This window comes from Platichthys flesus, chromosome 20, assembly GCF_949316205.1.
Source record: "Platichthys flesus chromosome 20, fPlaFle2.1, whole genome shotgun sequence".
NCBI lineage: Eukaryota > Metazoa > Chordata > Actinopteri > Pleuronectiformes > Pleuronectidae > Platichthys > Platichthys flesus.
Window position 1 is genome coordinate 4,883,450 of NC_084964.1, and position 21,988 is coordinate 4,905,437.

Genomic DNA, 21,988 nt, shown 5'->3' on the forward strand with positions numbered 1-21,988 from the left:
CAACCACCCATAAAGGGCTTGGAGACGAGAGGACCTGAGTTCGGGGAGATCCAAGATCCTTAAAAGGTGAGAATCTGAAATATTGGTCACAGCTGCAGCAATTCTAGTTTATTCAAGCACTTTGGTCACAGAAAACTTTAGATGGCTCAGCAAAGTAATATTTGATGGTATGGCTCTGTTGTGGGACCTCCCTGATCTTCCACAAGCATTCGTTGAGAGCCTAGGACAGAGAGAGCATACCTCCCTGTCCGGGACCTGAGTGAGCTTTGGAAGTTCTCCGGTGACTGATCTGGTGACTGATGAGTGATTATAATAATCACGGTTTATTAAGGTACCGGGTAACAAGTTAAAGGTCTTTAACTTTAAGCAAATGTTGATTGTGACTAAAGAAAAAAACGATTGAGAACACCAAATGGGAAATTCCAAAAGCAAGGAAAAATTAAATGAAGAAATAGTCAGGCCTAATTGGAATGCTCCAAATCTTATTTAAATGAGAGTTAGTAATAAAGAAGATTCAGTAATAATTAAAAGAAATGACAATTGAATGTGGAGGCCGCCCCATCAGAACAACAGCCGAGACCAGAGGGGTGCAGGAGCCACTGAGGCTGAACACCCAGAACCAGCCCCACCACCATATGGTGCAGACCTCCAACGCCAGCCTCTGGACCCTCTGTCTGAATTAGAGGAGGCAGCCAATATCAAACCTACTCAGGAAGAACAAATCATCTGAACCAGAGAGTCCAGGCTCACTGCTATTCACCCCGGCTTTCAAGTCCATCTTACACAGGGAATAATACAGTCTACGGGGGAACAGTTTTTGTCAATAGACCTTGGACAAACTCAGACATGTCCACAGGCACGACTCACATGCCAGAACCAAGAAACAATGGAGAAAAAATCTGCGAAGATTGGATTTTTTTATGCAGAGTTCAGATTGGCTGTGTTTGAAATAAGGAGGGTTTTGAGGGCTCAGACTACGAGACGGTGTCCCAATAGGTGGTCAGCTGCTGTGACTAGGGTTGGAAATATTCCATGGGAATATACGGGAATATACAGGATTTAACAGGAATTAGCGGGGAATCTTGTGGGTAATTTATACTAACTGTATTTACCTTGTAATATATAGACATAAATATAAACATTTGTTTTGTAATAGGCTGATTTGAGCCCTGAGGAAACTTTGGGCACTTGACTATATGCTTCTGGATCCGTGTCATTCTTAACATAGGTCTTTGCAAATGTACACAGCCTTTCCTTCTACATCGGCTGGGGTGAAATGTCTCCACACATGAGATATTGCACGTGCAATTATTCTGTAGAATAAGATGAGAAAAAGCTTGTAAAAAAACACTAATGCAATGCTTGAGATATAAATAGTTGGCCCAACAATCGGAATCGTCTTTAAAAATATTTTACAATTGATTGATAAATTAATAGAAAGAGGCTAGATGGACAGATGAACAATCCTCAATCAGCATGTTAAATTATTTTCCCCAGTAATATCATCGAAACTTACCTGACTAGTCCTGCACACTACAGCTGGCCTCAATAGCCCTGCTGTACTGTGCAGGATGCTGGGAATTAGCTGTTCATGTGATGGAGAAATGCACAGTGGAGGGTTGAAATTCAACGTGCAGCGTGTGCTGCAGTTTTTAATGATGTTTTTATTGCTCAGCGTTTAATTTGCGTATATATATTTTTTTCCAAATTCCCAAAATTCCCGAGCTGAATATTCCCATGGAAAGTTTCCAGAAAGTTTTCGGAAACTTACCGGAAATTGTCCACCCCTTTGCATCCCTAGCTGTGACCCCTGGAAGGATCATCTATGTGTCACGAGGGTCTCTGTAAAACTATCCCTTATTTTATGTTGTCTTTCTGTTGTTTTATTTCATATGAAGAAGTGGTCACCATTTACTTCAATTGTATTGGATTTGCAACACTGTTTTCCTCCGAAACTCCAAAAGTCTTTTGAGGACTCACCCACACCTCCATCGGCACAGCGGTGAGTAGATAATGATGGCTCCGGGGTTGAGCTGCCACGAGACCGATTAAGGTGCTGGACAATGTATGTTTAGTTGTTTGATTTTGTCTTTGCTCCTGTTAACCAATAAAGATGTTGAAACCTGAATGGTTTGTCGCTGGCTGTGTTTGGGAAACCCCAGTGGCAACATCGCTTGCCATATGCTCATTTATGGGGTGTTGTTAAACATTAACAGGACTTTAACCTAATCCGCAAGTTGTTGTGATAATTAGGTGCATGGACTTCCCCTAGTTTGTGTTGTGTCTATTGATCTCTGTGAGTGTTGTTTTTGTAGGACATAACTTTATCTATATATTATGTACAGACAAGCTCAGAAAACGAATAAGAACAATTTGGAATTAATAGATATGGTTTTATAAATAATAGTCTCTTTCCTACATTTCCAGCTGTAATTGTGTATAAATAGCATAGACTTGTTTATGAATTTCAATATCTTCCAACACATAATGCACAAATACAGTATACATCCTAATGCAACCTAAAGTACCTTCCAAATAATATGTTCCATTTGTGTTAAAAGGTGTATGTTATCTAATTAAAATGTTCATTTAATTGGCTATTGTATAATTTCACATTTCCCTGTAGCGCTCATTCTGATTATCAGCTGCTGGCACCAGTGAATCCTGCTGTGGGTGCAATAAAGATTATCTTCTCTTATCTTTAGATGAGTAATGACAAGTTAGTACGACAGGATTTATGCAATTAATTGAGAAGTTATTGGTAGAATATGTGAGTAGACACATTGTAAATATTACTTTACAGGAAGTGTTTACTTCAGTTTAGTTTGGGAGACAGGACATGGGGTTGTAGTCCACACCTGTAACAAGCAGGGGGAGGCAAAGTTCTCTAATTCTCGTCTGAGGCATGAAGTGCATTATGTGCGTTAGCCGCTTTTTGTAACAAATGTTACGATACAGACTCCACGTCATTAAAGTATCATTAATATATGGTTTAGGGGTAATAGAGAACATATTTTTCTTTTGTAGGTTAGGAATGCTGTGTTCTTCTTGTGAAGGACGAGATGCTCCATAGAGCTGTGTGTCCACCACTGTCTGAGGAGGTCAGATGCAGTCCTCTTATCCTCTGGTCATGTGGCATTGTCTCACATCTGCACTAATCTAAAGCATAATTATCTTATAATGATAGAATAACAAGTGTACATAGAACAAAGGTTCCTGCATTGCAAACCTATGGCAGTCACTCTTTCCTAAATGTTTCGCCTGGAACAGTTCATCTTATCGACTGAGCATTGCCCAAGGTTGTTTTCATTGCATTTTACTTTCTGTTTAGGTAAAAACCTATTGAAACTTGATGGAAGGCCAGGTTTGAGAGTGGATTTGATTAATAAAGTGGTGAATTAGGTGACAGCCTTCTTGGATCTGGACCAGTTTTTGTAGAGCCGACGCACTAGTCGCATAATCCTGCTGAATAACAGACAAACACACAGACAAAAACACAACATCTTTGGTGGATGTTATAACAATCGACTGTACATTCATAATTAATATCAAAATCAGAGTATTGATCAACGTCTAACAACTGTCTTTCTCCAGCAGTCTTGCTTTTATTCCTCTGACTGATCTATAAGTTGTTGTAAGTAAGACTCTCCTGGTTTATGTATTCCAGTGTCCAGCCACCCAGCTGGATGTGGCCTTCCTCATATCAACGAGCGGGCGGCTCCTATGATTCTGAAATAGAAAGCCTGGCTGCGATGGTTCTCTTTGGTCTTTCATCTTAATCTTCAAAGTCCATTCAGAGGAACTGAACCTCCTTAGTTGCTGCTTCTGGACAATCTGAATGACTCACACACACAAACACACGCACACACACACACACACACGCAGGCACGCATGCACGCACACACACACCCACACACACCTTCCTTGCTGCACTGTGTCACGCACACCCATAAGACTAAAGACCAAAAAGAAACCGTTGGATGCCGTGTCACTGACAATCCTCGTTCACATCCCGGATCAGAACAGTGAACGGATCATGTCCAAGTTTTGTTTTCTGCAGCCAAATTCCATCAAACAGCAACATGACTGCAGACTTTACCTGTGCAGTTTGATGATGTTACCAGAGAAAAAGGTGGACACAGATGAGAGCTTTCAAGATGACTTCAAACTGTCTTTGAATTATTTCTGTCAGGTGATCGTGGGTGATGATGCTGCCTGAGACTTAACCACTGAGGTGGACTTGTATCGTTGTGCAGGGGCTTCTGAAGTTTCTGATCAGACATGAAACCTATTCCAAGAATCAGGTTTATTTGGTTTTCAGCACACGTTTGCCATTAGAAACCCTGCTGCAACCCGCCAAATCAGGAGCATGCTGTTAGACTTTTTAAAATATTGTATATTTATAATTCATTTCTGCCACCTCGTGACCAACTTTTGCCATCTCTCTGAGTATTGATTAAACAACAATCCTGATACAACTACGAGGAACTTCTTTGTTAAAAAGATCACTGAAAGGTAGCCTACAGGCTACTGGCAAAATAAAACATATTTTTGTCTGATAATGGCTTTCCTTAGCATGTGACGAATCAAAACAATATTATCCAGTTCACCATAATTTGTTTTAACACAACAGGATGTAGTTGGAGTGAACCTCTCCAGAGACCTTTAAAATAATTAGCTTGCAATGGTAATGCATCTCATAAACTTTTTCAACTTAATATTTATATTTATATTTATTAAATTTGAATGTGCTGTTTTTATTAAATATTTAAATCATTATTCCTGTTACAGTTATGTTTGATAGGCCTCAAAGCAAAACCAATTTCAAATACTTCATGCACTGCTGTATGGTTTTATCCATAACATGTTGTTAACCAGATATAAAAAAAAATTCCATTTCTTATCCATGAATCAGCGATTCACCCACACCCACTCAAATACACACACACACACACACACACACACAGACAAGTCCCTGCATGGTGGGATCCACCCTTTCTGTTGGGTTTACAGGAACACTTAGAAAAACCAGGTGTCCTTAACACGAATGTCGCTTCAAATGATCACTCAGACAAAGTAGAGTTCCCACCGGACTAGGAACCACCTCCTGAGGACTTGTCAGGTATTTAGTTAAATGTGAGGTCATACACACTGTCTGTTTTTTCTTACTTCCTGAGTACCACTCAACACACACTCAGGTTTAACCTACTTTGGGAACCATTTAACTCCTTCAATTGTAAAGGTGAGGTCTATGGAACCATGATGAGCCGGTATTAAGGTTCTGTCAAGTAAGATCTTAAGATCTTAAGATCCATTTATTCATCCAAAACACATGCACAGACATGCAAAGGCAAACTCATTCAGGTAGGGAAATTTAATCTCTGCTTTTGACCCATCTGTTGCAGGACACACAGAGCAGTGAGCGACCATGTACGGCGCTCAGGGAGCAGATGTTGGGGGCGTAAGGTGCCTTGCTCAGGGGCACTAGACAGGGTAGGGAGACTCTTGGATTTTTGGACAAATCAATCCAGGTTCGTCTTTTGTTGTCTCTCCTGACTCTGTATGTCGATGGGTCCTCTTCATGTGACCCTGTCTCTGGTACTAATTGTGTTGGTTTTTCTATTTGTTCAGATAACGATGGTCTCCACTCAAGTTCTCTTCCTCATCACCTCTCAGCACAGGCAGCACAGAAATATGCAAATTGGCTACATTTGAAACACCTGACTCCCGATTTGCATTCGGTGTAACTCTTGATTTTGATGCCCTTTGGACAAAATGGAAAGTTTTTTTTTCAAACAACAGCCTGTCACACTCACATATGACATGCTATGTTCCGGCCTGGTGTGTGGTTTGGCCCTGACAACAGTTTGCCAAAACATTTCTTTCCTCATTATGCTAAGTTAAATCATGTTCAAGATCACATATCTAAAATGGGGATGTTATCTGTGATCACGGAACATTAGTTTACGAAAGGTTTCTCCACCTTTGCCCAAAAATACTGTCAGGCATGCGTAACCTGCGGCACACACAATGTTGGCCGGCCGCTGACAGTAACCAGCCAGGCAGCACACCCACCACCTACTCAACCTTTGATAAATATATGACCCTGGGCTGATATCGGTATTAGAGAGTAATACATTTAAAATATCAAATATCAATTACAGCTGACGTATACATTTCAAAATTATTCTTAAGATGATGTTATCAAACCATTTTGACAAAGTTTGACCATGAACTTTATTATAAGGAATTAGAAATACAAGAAAAACACAAATGAAAGCAAATGGATAGAACTTTCAAATCCTTTCTGCACCGTTTATCATGTGAAATAAAAGTTTTCATATCAACATAATCACAGACACAGATATGTTTGTGAATGTCAGTGCTGCTTAAATTCACATTATTTTTATTAATAAGGTCAATACACAAGATGATGAAACAAACACTGTCACTGACTTAAAAGAACCTCGGAACCTCGTATGAAACGTGACTTCTGTTTTTATGGTCGTGTCGTTCTGAGTCTGTGTGAAGCTTTTCAGCTTCATTCTGAAAAATCCCCAAACACAGATAAACTGTGGCCGTCAATGAAAACATCTGTAAGTGTAGGAAATGGTTTTGTTGCAAACATTTTCTGTTGATTGAGTTAATAAAGATTCTGATCGATTGGTCCTGAGACTGTGGAAGTTTTGATTCCCGAGTCGGACCAGAGGCATTTTCATTCCGTCTCATGAATGTTCACTTTCGGTCAAAGGTCTCAGATGAAACTAATTCTTCCCTCGTCAACGTGTTATCTGAAGAAACGCCTCTTGACTCATAGATAAACTGATGAGAGGTCAGAGGTCACGGTGACATCATTTTGTGAATGGAATATGAACACTTGGAGGTTCTGACACACAATTTAAATCGCTCATTCAAATAAATGGGGAAAATGTTCATCTCTAAAAAAAAGGCAGCTGTTGTTTTAGAATAGTATTGTGTCTGTGTATGAACTCTTATCTGCTGTTAAAGGAATGTTTCTTCCTCTCTCGTCGCTCTCCACTCGTTCACTTCACACTAACGAAGCTGTGATTCACTGACAAATTACACATCCAGGTTTCCTGTTGATTCAGCTCCTGTTCAGGTTCTTCAGCTTCAGCAGCTTGGCATTTTCTAGAAAGTGATTTACAGCAAAAGATACTGAAATCGTGGATGTGTGAGATAAAGTGTGAATCAGCCCTTTTTAAAATCCAAACCTAGTATTTAACCTTTGGAAACATGATATTCTCATATTTAATATTGATAGCAGCAGGTTTTAGAAGTTGTTGTTTTATCATAGACTTCTTTCAGGGAAACACAAGACACAATTAAAGATTAAAAATTTTAATAGCATTAGTACAGCTGAAATACTCTGTGCATGCATACCTGTTAATATATCCAGGTTATACTACAAATTAACAATTAACATTCAATTTAAGAAATACACTTTACAGAGTTCAATTTCCATCACTCAAAACATTAGTAAATTTAATACACAGTCTGTTCTGTTTAATAAACTTTACAAACAAGATGTTGTCTTCCTCTAATAATAATGTATGAACCTTTCATGACTGAAACCTTCTGTTATATATGCATCACTATTATTAACAGCAATATTACAACCCATCTGAAAACAATTGAACAGGTATTCTACAGATATAGATATTATATTAAAGACTTTTCAAGCTACATGTCGTCAAAATAAAACATTTCCTCACGTTGAAAAACAAACTCAACGACTTTTCCCTGTCAGTCACTGTGTTGTGATCTGGCTCCGTACGAATACAAGCTGAATTCAAATGTGATCAACGGTGTTCACAACAGCTGAATCTATAAATCTACCTGGATTTACTTTACCCTGAATTAGATGAATGCAAATAGATTCAGATTGTGTTTGGATGATATCTGGTGGATTTATTTCTGAGATTCTTTCAGCCTGGACAGAAACCTGTCTACGTCTTGGTTGCACTCTCTGTGTCTGATCTTTTCCAGAAGCATGATGCTGTTCCGCTGAAAGAAGGACTTGATTGGAATCTCCGCCGCCTTCATGTGATACAGGATTGATATCTTAGGCTTCCGTTGAATGAAGTACAGATATTTTGCGTAGATGTTGAAGAGGGCTTGTTGTTCAGCAGGTTCCAGATCCTCTACGAGCAGCTGTTGGAAGAACTTCTCAGATTTGGCCTTGGGGTTCTCTGACTTTGCGTAAAAATTTGCGAGGTCCATTCTCTTCATAAATGAGGAATCAGGATAAAGAGAAAGCAACTCCTCATGGGCACGGATCCCTTTCTCTATCAGGCTCGGACTTGGGCGACTGTCCCTCTCCCAGATCTTCCATTTGTAGCTGAGTGCGACACATCTTTTCAGATAACGTTCTTCCGGATGTAGCTTTAGAGCCTTTTCTGCCAAAGCCACAGCCTCGTCCAAGGAGGTGAAGCTTCTGTAAAACCACATCAATGGTTTGATTCCACTATAGCTGCTGACAGGGTTTCTCAGAACCTTTGTGGCTAACTCACGTGCTCCACTTTGGTCTATTTGTCCTCTGTTAGCAAGTTGCAGGAGGTAAATGGCAGCGAGGTACAGGTTCTCTGGATCCTGTTCCTTGGCTTTTCTCAGCTTCTCCATGATGTCTGCCTCAACCCCTGTTTTGCTTTGTTTGGACATGTCAACTAACGCTAACACGTGGGTGGTCTGCCACTCCACCATATCCGGCTGCATCCGGATGGCTCTCTGGAAGTAATCAACTGCCAGAAGCTTCTGTTCTCTGCTGAACTTCATCAGAGTCCAGGCTTTTTCAGCGCAGATCTCCGGGTGCAGCTCGTCCTGTGATGGATCCTCAGTCATCAGGCCGTCGACCTTTGACAGACAAGCCAGACTCTCTTCTATTTCTCCCTGATGGTGGTGCAGCCAGGCCCGGTTCCCGTAGGTCACCACCAGCCAGGGACCCTCCTCTGCTCCTCTCATCTTCCTGAAGGCCTCCGCTGCTCGGCTGAAGAAACTCCTGGCTTCATCAATGGACCCCAGCTGGAAGTGGATGTACCCCTGCAGGTTGTAAATATGTCCCAGCCACTTGCATCCTTCCTCTGTGCCGATGTCCTGCAGCATGTCCTTGATTCTCAAAAGTTTGTTCCTGCCGGGCTCCAGATCCCAGGTGAAGTGGCACTGCAGCGCCCCCAGTCTGCCTTCCAGGGTTATTTCACTCTGAGCACTGATGGGAGATTAATTATAAACATTAAAACACATCTTCAGTGGGTTGATAGAAAATGTTCTGACAAAAGGATTCATTCAACAGTAAAATAACAATGACCTAAGATCCTGATATTACTTTAATTATATTAATCTTAACGACTTGTCTTTGAAACAATTTCATGTCTTTTTTGAAATAAACGATTTCATATCAACATAATCACAGACACAGATATGTCTGTGAATGTCAGTGCTGCTTTAATTCACATTATTCTTATTAATAAGGTCAATACACAAGATGATCTGATGAAACAAACACTGTCACTGACTTAAAGGATCATTAATGTTCATGAATAATCATGAATGAAAGGAACTCACCTCATCTCGTCTCCTCTGACTCTGCAGCTGTGTGAACGTCTGACTGCGGAGCGGCGTTATATGGAGCTCATGAGGTGACGCAATGTGATGTAGTTCGATGATGTTTGTTCATGGACTTTAACGCAGAGGAAACCATCTTGCAATAAAGACGCTGAGTCGACATGATAATATGTGATCATGGTTGTTTTCTTGGCTGTGAACCAGGTCACCACAGCAGCCACTCAAAGTCTACAGAGAGGTGAGAGGGTTCCGATCATCAGGATCTCCTCCAGTGTGTTTTATTATCGGTGATAAAGTGTGAATCACTCTTTTAAATATTTGCGCTAAACACGATTTTGTGTGTTTCCCGTCACAGGAGTTCAAAAAAGAGTCGCAAGAAGAGTCAGGGAAACGAGTGACCTCCTTTATACTTTATTTATTTTTGTTTTCCCCTCTGAAACACGTATGAAACGTGACTTCTGTTGTTATGGTCGTGTCGTTCTGAGTCTGTGTGAAGGTTTTCAGCTTCATTCTGAAAAATCTCAAAACACAGAAACTGTGGCCGTCAATGAAAAAATATGTAAGTGTAGGAAATGGTTTTGTTGCAATCATTTTCTGTTGATTGAGTTAATAAAGATTCTGAACGATTGGTCCTGAGACCGTGGCAGTTTTGATTCCCGAGTCGGACCAGAGGGATTTTCATTGGAGGTCAAAGGTCTCAGATGAAACTAATTCTTCCCTCGTTAATGTGTTATCTGAAGAAACGCCTCTTGACTCAAAGATAAACTGATCAGAGGTCAGAGGTCACTGTGACATCATTTTGTGAATGGAATATGAACACTTGGAGGTTCTGACACTGCACAGGTTGCTGTTTCTAATCCACGCCTCCTGATGGCGAACTCCTCCTTTATGCTTTTGAGTTGAAACATCAGACCGTTCAGGACATTTCTGCTGCTGTTTGTCTTTACTTCTTTTTACAAATATTCAACTTTTATTGTATCATAATTGCTCATTCAAATAAATGATGAAAATGTTCAACTCTTAAAAAACGTGAGCTGTTTCAAATGTTTTTGATTAGTATCGTGTCTGTGTATGAACTTTAATCTGCTGTTAAAGGAATTTTTCTTCTTCTCTCGTCGCTCTTGTGATAGAAATTTTACTATTAGGGCATTGATTAATATGAGGAACAACTTTGATCTTTAGACAGATAAATGTCTCCCTGAGAAGTCAGGGTGTTGCTATGTTATGTGACTTTCTCACCCACAAATTCACCTCTCAAAGACTTTACAGCACGGGGGATTTGTGGTGGTTGTAAACATTAAGACAGATGTTACACTCCATGGGGTCTGATATAGAGCACCTATTTACTTCACATCAAAGAGGTTGATGGATAACATTTGTTTCCTCTCTAGGAGGGACTTGGATGTCATTGCTCATTGTATGAAATCTATCCCATGGTCTTGTACATTGATGCCCACCTGCAGATGTAGAATAAACTTCGAGAAAGACATTGTAATGACTTGTGCTTGACTAAGAAATTCCCATGACACTCTCCACTCGTTCACTTCACACTAACGAAGCTGTGTTTCATTCTGCAGATGAATTTGTGTTTGTTCACTCACTGATTCACTTACAAATTACACATCCAGGTTTCCTGTTGATTCAGCTCCTGTTCAGGTTCTTCAGCTTCAGCAGCTCGGCCTTTTCTAATGGAGCTTAGCATAAGTTCAGTGAGGAAGACTTAACCTGCAGACGATCAGCTGATCGTGGGTGTTCCTAAATGTCCAATCAGGTCTGGTGCGGTCTCTTCAGCCAATCATTCAGCACCTGTCAAACTTTAAAAATCCTTTCTCTTCTCTTCCGCAGTCAGCCGTCCTTCAGTGACGCGCATAACCGCTCCTCCAACCCAATCTCCTGCAGTCTCCAGTAGAAATATTCATCACATCTTCTTGATCCCGAACTCAACTGATTATATGCATAATCTCACATTGTGTTGACAGCGATCATGGACCTTGATGACTGATCCCAATAGTGTCATTGTATCGTGATTACGGCGGCACCCGATCACTGTGGGACTAAAAAAGCAACAAACTGCCTGACATAATACCTATTACTCGTGGCATCCATTACACTTCTGTCCGTCCTGGAAGAGGGATCCTTCGCATGTGGCTCTTCCTGAGGTTTCTACGTTTTTGTAGTTTCTCCTTACTCTTGTTGAGGGTTAAGGGCAGAGGATGTCACAATTGGTGATAGATAAATAGATAGATAGATTACTTTATTCATCCCCGAAGGGAAATTAAGTCGTCATAGCAGCCGGTACATTTGAATACAATAAAATACAATACAATAGAGTAAAGTCCAATAGGACAATTCTCACAAATATGGGCCATCCAAAACAATTGTTTGACTGATGAACCACCATCAGTGTCTAGACCACGGGGGGTATTCCTGTTCGATGCTCTGCAGCACCCCCTTCTAATCCTGATGACATCTCACAGGGGTCTAAAATGCCATAGACTGTAAAACATTCACATTTCTTCTGTGCATTTGCAAAATGAATATTGGAAATTGGAAATCAAGTCTCTCCTGAACGAACTTGCAGAAAGTGGTTTACGGCAAATGATACTGACATCGTGGATGTGTGAGATAAAGTGTTGTTGGGCCAGAGCCCAGAGGCTGACCACCAGACACTGGAGCCGAGGTTAACACACAGGGTTGTAAAACTAAGGCCTTGTGGGGCATTCTGATCCAGCTTCGGAATGTCACCTGGCGGTTTCAAGAAGTCCCCAGCAAGTTTCAAGGGACCCCAGCTTGCCTAGGAGTCTCCCCCTGGTGGTCTAAAATGTCCTGGGATCCTTTGGGGACCCCTGCTGATTTCTAAGCCCTGCCCACTGATATCAAATCCTGACAGTTCAATTGGCTGATAGCCCATGACCAACTCCTCCAGGGGGAGGACCTCTCAGGTAGAATAAAACCGATGAGATCACAGAAATCTTCGCCATTTTTCCCTGCTTAAGACTTCAACCAGGACCCCTCCGGGTCTTCCAGATGTTCTAACTGCCAAAGGGGGCAACCACAGATGTTTGTTTTGTTTGATTTTGATTTTCTTTTATCTTAAGTCGAAGCTTATTTTGAAAGACTATTTTTGTTTTTAACTTGAAAAGGCCGTGCACAGGAAGGCCACTTGCAGGTCGAGATCACTGACTTTCTTTTCCACGATCCCCAGACAACGGCGCAACAGCTGTTCAACCCTGCAGAAGGATGAAGCAGAATCCCGCCGAAGAAGACGAACAAGGGCTAATTCCATTCAAATAGCACGAGAAGAATTCGCTATTTTCCGGCCTAGCCCGAAGCCCGCTAACACAGAGAAACCAGCGCCACCGAGCTCGAGAGGCCACAAGGTCACAGTTAGAGGCTTTATTGTCTGGGCAGAGACTGGTTTTTAATACCTAGCGTGTCATATATTTGTGTGTATGTTTGTTTGAAGACCGCCGCGTCTATTTTTCAGCCGTCTGAAACCCGGCAAACTGTGACGTCACATCCGGTTCCATTTTTTACTGAGTCGAATGTGTTAAACGTGCATCAAGCCGCGACGGAGCGTCTCCGGCAGCACTGTTGTCGTTCTGCTAGGTTTGCAGAGACTTCATCTCATCTCATCATCATCTCATTTTCGTCCGCTTATCCAGGGTCGGGTCGCGGGGGGAGCAGCTCAAGCAGGGGGCCCCAGACTTCCCTTTCCCGGGCCACATTGACCAACTCTGACGGGGGGGATCCCGAGGCGTTCCCAGGCCAGTGTTGAGATATAATCTCTCCACCTAGTCCTGGGTCTTCCCCGAGGTCTCCTCCCCACTGGACATGCCTGAAAAACCTCCCAAGGAAGGCGCCCAGTGGGCATCCTTACCAGATGCCCGAACCACCTCAGCTGACTCCTTTCTAAGTAAAGGAGCAGCGGCTCTAATCCGAGTTCCTCACGGATGGCTGAGCTTCTCACCCTATCCCTAAGGGAGACGCCAGCCACCCTTCTGAGAAAACTCATCTCGGCAACTTGTACCCGCGATCTCGTCCTTTCGGTCATCACCCAGCCCTCATGACCATAGGTGAGGATAGGAACGAAGATCGACCGGTAGATCGAGAGCTTTGCCTTGCGGCTCAGCTCTCTTTTCGTTACAACGGTGCGGTAAAGCGAACGCAATACCGCCCCCGCTGCTCCGATTCTCCGGCCAATCTCACGCTCCATGGTACCCTCACTCGCGAACAAGACCCCAAGGTACTTGAACTCCTTCACTTGGGCAGAGACTTTACCAATCAAAATATCGGTACACAATGCCAATTTGGGTACCGAGTGGTGGAGTCCCTGTAAATTTGTCTCTGACGATGTTTTGAGAGCTTTTCTGATCTCTCTCTCTCTCTCTCTCTTTCTCTCTTTTCTCCTAAACCTGCTTTTACACACGTCCCGCCCTCCATTCACACATTTCATGTTACATGTATAATTCTAGACTAAAAGAGCCTGAATGCATCTCGGCGCCAAAACCACGAGATAAGAATCTCTTTGTCTGAAATTTTATTTGTGTAACTCACGCTGCCTACCGCCATTTTGTCTTCAGCCTCATGGCGTCGCTGAGGTCGTAAACCTCAATTTGGAAATTACATGGACGTAACATCATCTTGAATTCGGCCAGACTACGTCAACATGTGACCGCGTCATTACGCCATTGCCACTCCCCCTTCTCTTTCTCACACACACACACACACACACACACACACACACACACTCACACACACACACACACACACACACACACACACACATACACACACACACACACAGACAGACAGACAGAGACACACACACACACACACACACACACACACACAGATACCCTCAGTATTACATGTGTGTTCCTAAATTGTGATAAGTGCTGCTGCTGCTGTTGTCATCCTTGAAATATTGGAGTTTGTTAAATGAAGAATTATTGAATAACATTAACTTTATTTCCCTTTTTAATAAATCCTTTTGTAATTAAAGTATCTGTATTCTGTGATTATTTGTGCATAGGTATATGAATACAGCTGGATAACTATAGTCTGTGCTCGAACTTAAAACCCTTCATTGTTTATTATATAATCTTTAATATTAAATATTGAGATAATTAATGTAACTTTTATCACTTGAGACGGATCCTTAAAGATTGACTTGTTGTCCCTGTAAACAGGGTGGTGCCCTGTGACGATAAGTAATAATTACAGATTGTATTATTCTTAATTGATAATTGTGTTGTTTTCATTAATTATTTAACTATTCTTAATTGATAACAGTATCATATCTAATTAATTATTTTACTATTCTTAATTAATAGCTTTATAATTTTTTATTATTTTGAATATATAATTTTTATTTTAATAATCATGTTTCATGATATTAATAATAAGCCAACGTCACATCTACTACTACTATTGCACAACAGTGTGAACCAGCACTTTTTACCATCCAAACCTAGGATTTCACCTTTGGAAACATAAAGTTCTCATATTTAATATTAATAGCAGCAGGTTTTAACAGTTGTGGTTTTACGATAGACTTCTTTCAGGGAAACACGAGACACAATTAAAGACATTAAAGACAGACACAAAAGAGAAGTGTTTAATAGCATTAGTACAGCTGAAATACTCTATGCATGCAAACCTGTTAATATATTCAGATTAAACTACAAATTACGAATTAACATTCAATTTAAGAAATAAACTTTACAGAGTTCAATTTTCATCACTCAAAACATTAGTAAATGTAATACACAGTCTGTTCTGTTAAATAAACTTTTCAAACAAGCTGTTTCTTTAAGGAGCGAGCAAACATTTTCTTCACATCAGCAACACATGATGACTGCAGCCAGTTTCCACTGAATATGGATTTTAAGAATACGTTTCAATGTTGTCTTCTTCTAATAATAATTAATGCTGTCAGTTAAACGCGTTATAAACTACGTTAACGCAAACCCATTTAAACTACGTCAATTTACTATGACTAAATCTATCTTAACATTCGTTGACAAGGCGAGACGAGACGAAAACGTTGGTGGTGGACTAAGTCGCAATAATTTCTTAAAACATCATTGTATCAGGCTGTCATGAAGTACCAGGAGCGGGCGAGTGTGTGTGTCTGTGTGTGTATGTGTGCTCCCAGATAACGCACCGGTCCCGGGGCTCCGCACCCCGCCCCTGCTCACTCACTCAGAGACACAGGGAGATCAGAGCTCTATCACGTGTGGAAGCCTCTCAGTGACTCACTGCTTCTTAACAATGGAAACAGTGAAAACACAGAGTTTCTCTGGTCTCAGCTGCTCAGAGATCAGCGCCTCAGCTTCTTGATCAGAGCAGAAGCTGCAGTTGGTTTCTACTGAGCTTCAGTATCTGTGTTCGCCTCCAGTCTGACCTGCTCTCACGTTTTATTTTAATATTTCACCAACTAAAATATATATTTTTAAGCTATTAGGCTGCAGCTTTATGTTTTTATTTATTTCAAAATAGGGTACTTCTTATTTCATACATTTTCCACAAATATGGGGAGGAGTCAAATAGCCCTACAAAGTTCTGTTTTTTATTTATTTCAAAGTAGGCCGACACTTGCCTGGTTGGGTGTCTAGATACCCGGAGATACACAGGCCAAAAGTGAAATCTGGCTTGCAGGGGTTGAAAGCACATTTGGAGGTTGGTTCCGCCCATGACTTCAGTTAAATACATTCCACATGGGATTTCTGACTAAAGAAGGGCAAGTTTTTGTGTCTGAAGATGAAGACACATTGGTCAAGAACATTCCTTCTCCACCCATCCATTAGCTGGTGTGATGGGAGATTTTATATTTAGTTAAGTTTCATGCAAGGAATGACATTTATAGATGGAAATATTATTCTGATGTGTTCCTGTGTGTTTAAGACTGAAAACATGTGGGGGTCAGCTTGGCAGACTCAGATGTGTATTCGTTGGAGATTCCTCTGTGCCTCTGTTGAGACACAAGGTTTTCACACCTAGAGTCCTTTATGGGTCATCCAGCAGAGACGGGGGTTCACTGAGTCTAAGCAGAGCCTGATGTAAATGTGTAGTGAGATTTCGAAGGGGTCCTCATTCAGATTGGAGGTGACCAAACCTAAGCCTGAAGACAACACGCAGAGAGCTGATTGGATAAACATTCTACCTCTGTGAAAGGAGGGGCTTATTTAGTATAAACCAAATGTGATTCCATTGTTCTGTGCCATTGACCTAAGTCTGACTAAGTGACAGGGTGCTCTGGCCCCTAGCCGCAGCTAGGTAGAATTCTATGAACCAGAATTGATAATTGTCTTTGTTGTGAAATGTAATTAAATATTCCATTACACAGGTCAGAGATAGTTCCCTAAGTCAAAGGTCATCCCAAAAAGTTAGAGAACAAATAAGATAAACATCTTGAGGACTCTCCGACAATTTTTGAGAGTCCAGAGGGCAGGCATTATAAATGTAAGTCATTATGTTTTAAGCACATGCCGAAAAGATTACTCTAACGAATACACAACAGTTGCTTGTCTGTTTGAGTAGCTGGCTGAAAGCAAATAAGTAGTAGCTTACCTTCTATTTGTAACCTGTTTCGATTCATTGTTTCTGAAATAAGAGGCCTGACTTCTATGTTCACAGCAAACTTGAAAAAAAGAGAATATTAGGCCATGGTTCAACTGCACTATATGCTGAGTCCTTGTTTACCTGAAATGGGCATTTTATAATTTTATTTTGTACTGCCCTGTTTGGCAATGTTGTTTTTCAATAAAATAAAACATATGCATAAAGCAAGCCAATCCACTTTTCCATGTTGATAAGAGCATTACAATGAAAAAAAATTTTGGAAAAAAATATAGATAAAAATGTGCGATTAATTGTGATTCATTTTGAGTTCACTATTACATTAATGCGATTAATCGTGATTAAATATTTTAATCGTTTGACAACACTAATAATAATGTATGAATCTTTCATACCTGAAACCTGCTGTTTTATATGCATCACTATTAATAACGATATTACAACCACTATTGAACAGGTATTCTACAGAATTAGAAATTATATTGAAGAAGTTTCAATAAGTATATATTATCACCACCATCAGAACATTCTCAAGCTACATGTCGTTAAACTCAAACATTTCCTCACGTTGAAAAACAAACTCAACGACTTTTCCCTGTCAGTCACTGTGTTGTGATCTGGCTCCGTACGAATACAAGCTGAATTCAAATGTGATCAACGGTGTTCACAACAGCTGAATCTATAAATATACCTGGATTTACTTTTCCCTGAATAAGATGAATGCAAATAGATTCAGATTGTGTGTGGATGATATCTGGTGGATTTATTTCTGAGATTCTTTCAGACTGGACAGAAAGCTGTCTACTTCTTGGTTGCCCTCTCTGTGTCTGATCCTCTCCAGAAGCATGATGCTGTTCCGCTGAAAGAAGGACTTGATTGGAATCTCCGCCGCCTTCATGTGATACTGGATTGATATCTTAGGCTGCCGTTGAATGAAGTACATATATTTTGCGTAGATGTTGAAGAGGGCTTGTTGTTCAGCAGGTTCCAGATCCTCTACGAGCAGCTGTTGGAAGAACTTCTCAGAGTTGGCCTTGGTGTTCTCTGACCTTGCGTAAAAATATGCGAGGTCCAATCTCTTCATAAATGAGTAATCAGGATAAAGAGAATGCAACTCCTCATGGGCACGGATCCCTTTCTCTATCAGGCTCGGACTTGGGCGACTGTCCTTCTCCCAGATCTTCCATTTGTAGCTGAGTGCGACACATCTTTTCAGATAACGTTCTTCTGGATGTAGCTTTAGAGCCTCTTCTGCCAAAGCCACAGCCTCGTCCAAGGAGATGAAGCTTCTGTAAAACAACATCAATGGTTTGATTCCACTATAGCTGCTGACAGGGTTTCTCAGAACCTTTGTGGCTAACTCTTGTGCTCCACTTTGGTCTGTTTGTCCTCTTTTAGCAAGTTGCAGGAGGTAAATGGCAGCAAGGTACAGGTTCTCTGGATCCTGTTCCTTGGCTTTTCTCAGCTTCTCCATGATGTCTGCCTCGACCCCTGTTTTTCTTTGTTTGGACATGTAAACTAACAATAACACGTAGCTGGTCTGCCACTCCACCATATCCGGCTGCATCCGGATGGCTCTCTGGAAGTTTTCAGCCGCCAGAAGATTCTGTTCTCTGCTGAACTTCATCAGAGTCCAGGCTTTTTCAGCGCAGATCTCCGGGTGCAGCTCGTCCTGTGATGGATCCTCAGTCATCAAGCCGTCGATCTTTGACAGACAAGCCAGACTCTCTTCTATTTCTCCCTGATGGTGGTGCAGCCAGGCCTGGTTCCCGTAGGTCACCACCAGCCAGGGACCCTCCTCTGCTCCTCTCATCTTCCTGAAGGCCTCCGCTGCTTTGCTGAAGAAACTCCTGGCTTCTTCAATGGACCCCAGCTGGAAGTGGATGTACCCCTGCAGGTTGTAAATGTGTCCCAGCCACTTGCATCCTTCCTCTGTGCCGATGTCCTGCAGCCAGTCCTTGATACTCAGAAGTGTCTTCCTACCGGGCGCAAGTTTCCAGGTGAAGTGGCACTGCAGCGCCACCAGTCTGCCCTCCAGGGTTATTTCACTCTGAGCACTGATGGAGATTAATTATAAACATTAAAACACATCATCAGTGGGTTGATAGAAAATGTTTTGACAAAAGGATTCATTGATCAGTAAAATAACAATGACTCAAGATCCTGATATTACTTTAATTATATTTATCTTAATGAATTTCATGTCTCAGTTGTTTTTAGTGCTGCCTTGTGTGACTTCTGTAATCTGGCTTTTGAGAAGTCCTCAAAAAAAAAAAAAAAACTGACAGGCATGCGTAACCTGCGCCACAGACAATGTTGGCCGGCCACTGACTGTAACCAGCCAGGCAGCACACCCACCACCTACTCAACCTTTGATAAATATCAGACCCTGGGCTGATGTCAGTATTAGAGAGTAATACATTTACAAAATCGAAACATCAATTACAGCTGACATACATTTAAAAATGATTCTTAAGAGGATGTTATCAAACCATTTTGACAAAGTTTAACCATGAACTTTATTATAAAGAATTAGAAATAAAAGGAAAACTCAAATGAAACCGAATGGATAGAACTTTCAAATCTTTTCAGCACCATTTATCGTGTGAAATAAAAGTTGTCATATCAACATGATCACAGACACAGATATGTCTGTGAATGTCAGTGCTGCTTAAATTCACATTATTTTTATTAATAAGGCCAATACACAAGATGATGTGATGAAACAAACACTGTCACTGACTTGAAGGATCATTAATGTTCATGAAGTATCATGAATGAAATAAACTCACCTCATCTCGTCTCCTCTGACTCTGCAGCTGTGTGAACGTCTGACTTCTGAGCGGCGTTATATGGAGCTCATGAGGTGACGCGACGCGAGCTGAGGCAAACCTTCACTTTCAGACACTTAACTTTTATTTGTGTGTAGAAACTGACTCTCACACACACACACACACACACACACACGCACACAGAAACGTAACTTTCATTTGTCTGTAAAAGAAAGAAAGATCAACCTGCTAATAACCTGGGTGTGACACTTGACAGTCAACTCTCCCTCACTGCCAAGATTACTGCAACAGCACATTCCTGTAGATCAGGATCTGCAACCGCCTATGCTCCTGGCATAGGCGATTGCAGAGAGGGCGCCACAAGAGGCTGATTAATCATGACATGATACATACTTTAACCAATGCAGTAATATCACACCATCGTCCTCTAACCCCGCGGACACAACAAAGGCAGAAGCACCGCAAAGTGCCTCGAAAAGCTTTGCGCCTCCTTTCCACGCCCCTGTCAATCAATCGGCCGTTCACACATTTTTCTCCTTAACACCTACCTTTACATCTTCAAACATCCACCGTGTTGCAACAAATAAAACACCAGCACTTGAATGCAATTCGGTGCTGTCCCTGTCTACATTGTGTACTGTTCGTTTTGTTAGGAACCATTGCCTAACAGAGCCTTCTTCATTATTTGTGTGTGTGAGGGACCGAGCAGGAAGACCAGAGAGCCACAGAGTTTTTTTGAACAAAAAGTTGTTTTTTAATATAGTTTCCATTAACAAGAGGGGAAAAAGGTAAATTTCACAACTGGTAAAAAGGTAAATTACTCCAACTAGCCTCAAGTAGTAGCTGGAGACCAGTCAACAGCATCACAACTAAAAAAAAAACTCCCTCTCAACTGAGAGATGGGAACATATATAGAGGCTGGGCAAGCCACTCAAAACAAAGAGGGGGATACACATAGACATACTAACATTGAAAACAAACTACAGCCACAACATAACATCCCAGTATTAAACCATATAATATTAACTAAGGGAAATGAATTAAATATAAATATCAAGCAATAATTAAAGATTTAACAATTACAAATCGGGATAAGGCAACAATGTCCTTCCCCATGATGGCACGAGACATGGTGCAGTCCAATTAGGATTCAAAACTATTTAAGGTGGTCTGCTGCAGCTAGGCCTCCTTTTGCTGAATGGCCAGATGACTCCAGCAACAACCCCCAGGAACTGGTAACTCAAAGAAAACATAAATTAGTTATCACAGACAGAAAATATGCAACAAATAAAAGTATGTTGTATAGTTCAAAATGTGTCCAGTTATTTTATAAATGAAGTCGGTGCGTGTGCAAAAAGAAACAACTTGCGTCCTTCCTCTGTGCCGATGTCCTGCAGCATGTCCTTGATTCTCAAAAGTTTGTTCCTGCCGGGCTCCAGATCCCAGGTGAAGTGGCACTGCAGCGCCCCCAGTCTTCCCTCCAGGGTTATTTCACTCTGAGCACTGATGGGAGATTAATTATAAACATTAAATCACATCATCAGTGTGTTGATATAAAATGTTCATTCATCAGTAAAATAACAATGACTCAAGATCCTGATTTACTTTAATTATAATTATCTTAACGAATTGTGTTTTAAACAATTCCATTTCTCATTTGGATCATCATGGTTGTTTTCTTGGCTGTGAACCATGTCACCAAAGAAGCCACAACATGGCAGCCACTCAAAGTCTACAGAGAGGTGAGAGGGTTCAGATCATCACGATCTCCTCCAGTGTGTTTTATTATCGTTGATAAAGTGTGAATCACTCTATTAAATATTTGCACTAAAACAGATTTTGTGTGTGTCTCGTCACAGGAGTTCAAAAAAGAGTCGCAAGGAGAGCCAGAGAAACGAGTGACCTCCTTTTTCCTTTATTTATTTTTGTTTCCCCCTCTGAAACACGTATGAAACGTGACTTCTGTTGTGGTCGTGTCGTTCTGAGTCTGTGTGAAGCTTTTCAGCTTCATTCTGAAAAATCTCAAAACACAG

The 21,988-nt window shown here is 41.2% G+C and overlaps 2 protein-coding genes across 2 annotated transcripts; both read right to left on the reverse strand.

Moving 5' to 3' along the window:
* Window positions 1-7,598: 7,598 nt before the first annotated feature.
* Window positions 7,599-9,584, reverse strand: LOC133931780 (interferon-induced protein with tetratricopeptide repeats 1-like). Its single transcript, XM_062378733.1, has 2 exons — window positions 9,580-9,584; window positions 7,599-9,223 (listed from the first exon to the last, which is right to left on the reverse strand). The coding sequence occupies exons 1-2, from the start codon at window positions 9,582-9,584 to the stop codon at window positions 7,930-7,932; spliced, it is 1,299 nt and encodes a 432-aa protein (XP_062234717.1). The 3' UTR covers window positions 7,599-7,929.
* An 8,103-nt stretch (window positions 9,585-17,687) lies between these two features.
* Window positions 17,688-20,026, reverse strand: LOC133976058 (interferon-induced protein with tetratricopeptide repeats 2-like). The gene is made up of 2 exons (XM_062414145.1): window positions 19,956-20,026; window positions 17,688-19,220 (listed from the first exon to the last, which is right to left on the reverse strand). Exons 1-2 carry the CDS (start codon window positions 19,958-19,960, stop codon window positions 17,927-17,929), a joined length of 1,299 nt encoding a protein of 432 aa, XP_062270129.1. The 5' UTR covers window positions 19,961-20,026; the 3' UTR covers window positions 17,688-17,926.
* Window positions 20,027-21,988: the final 1,962 nt, after the last annotated feature.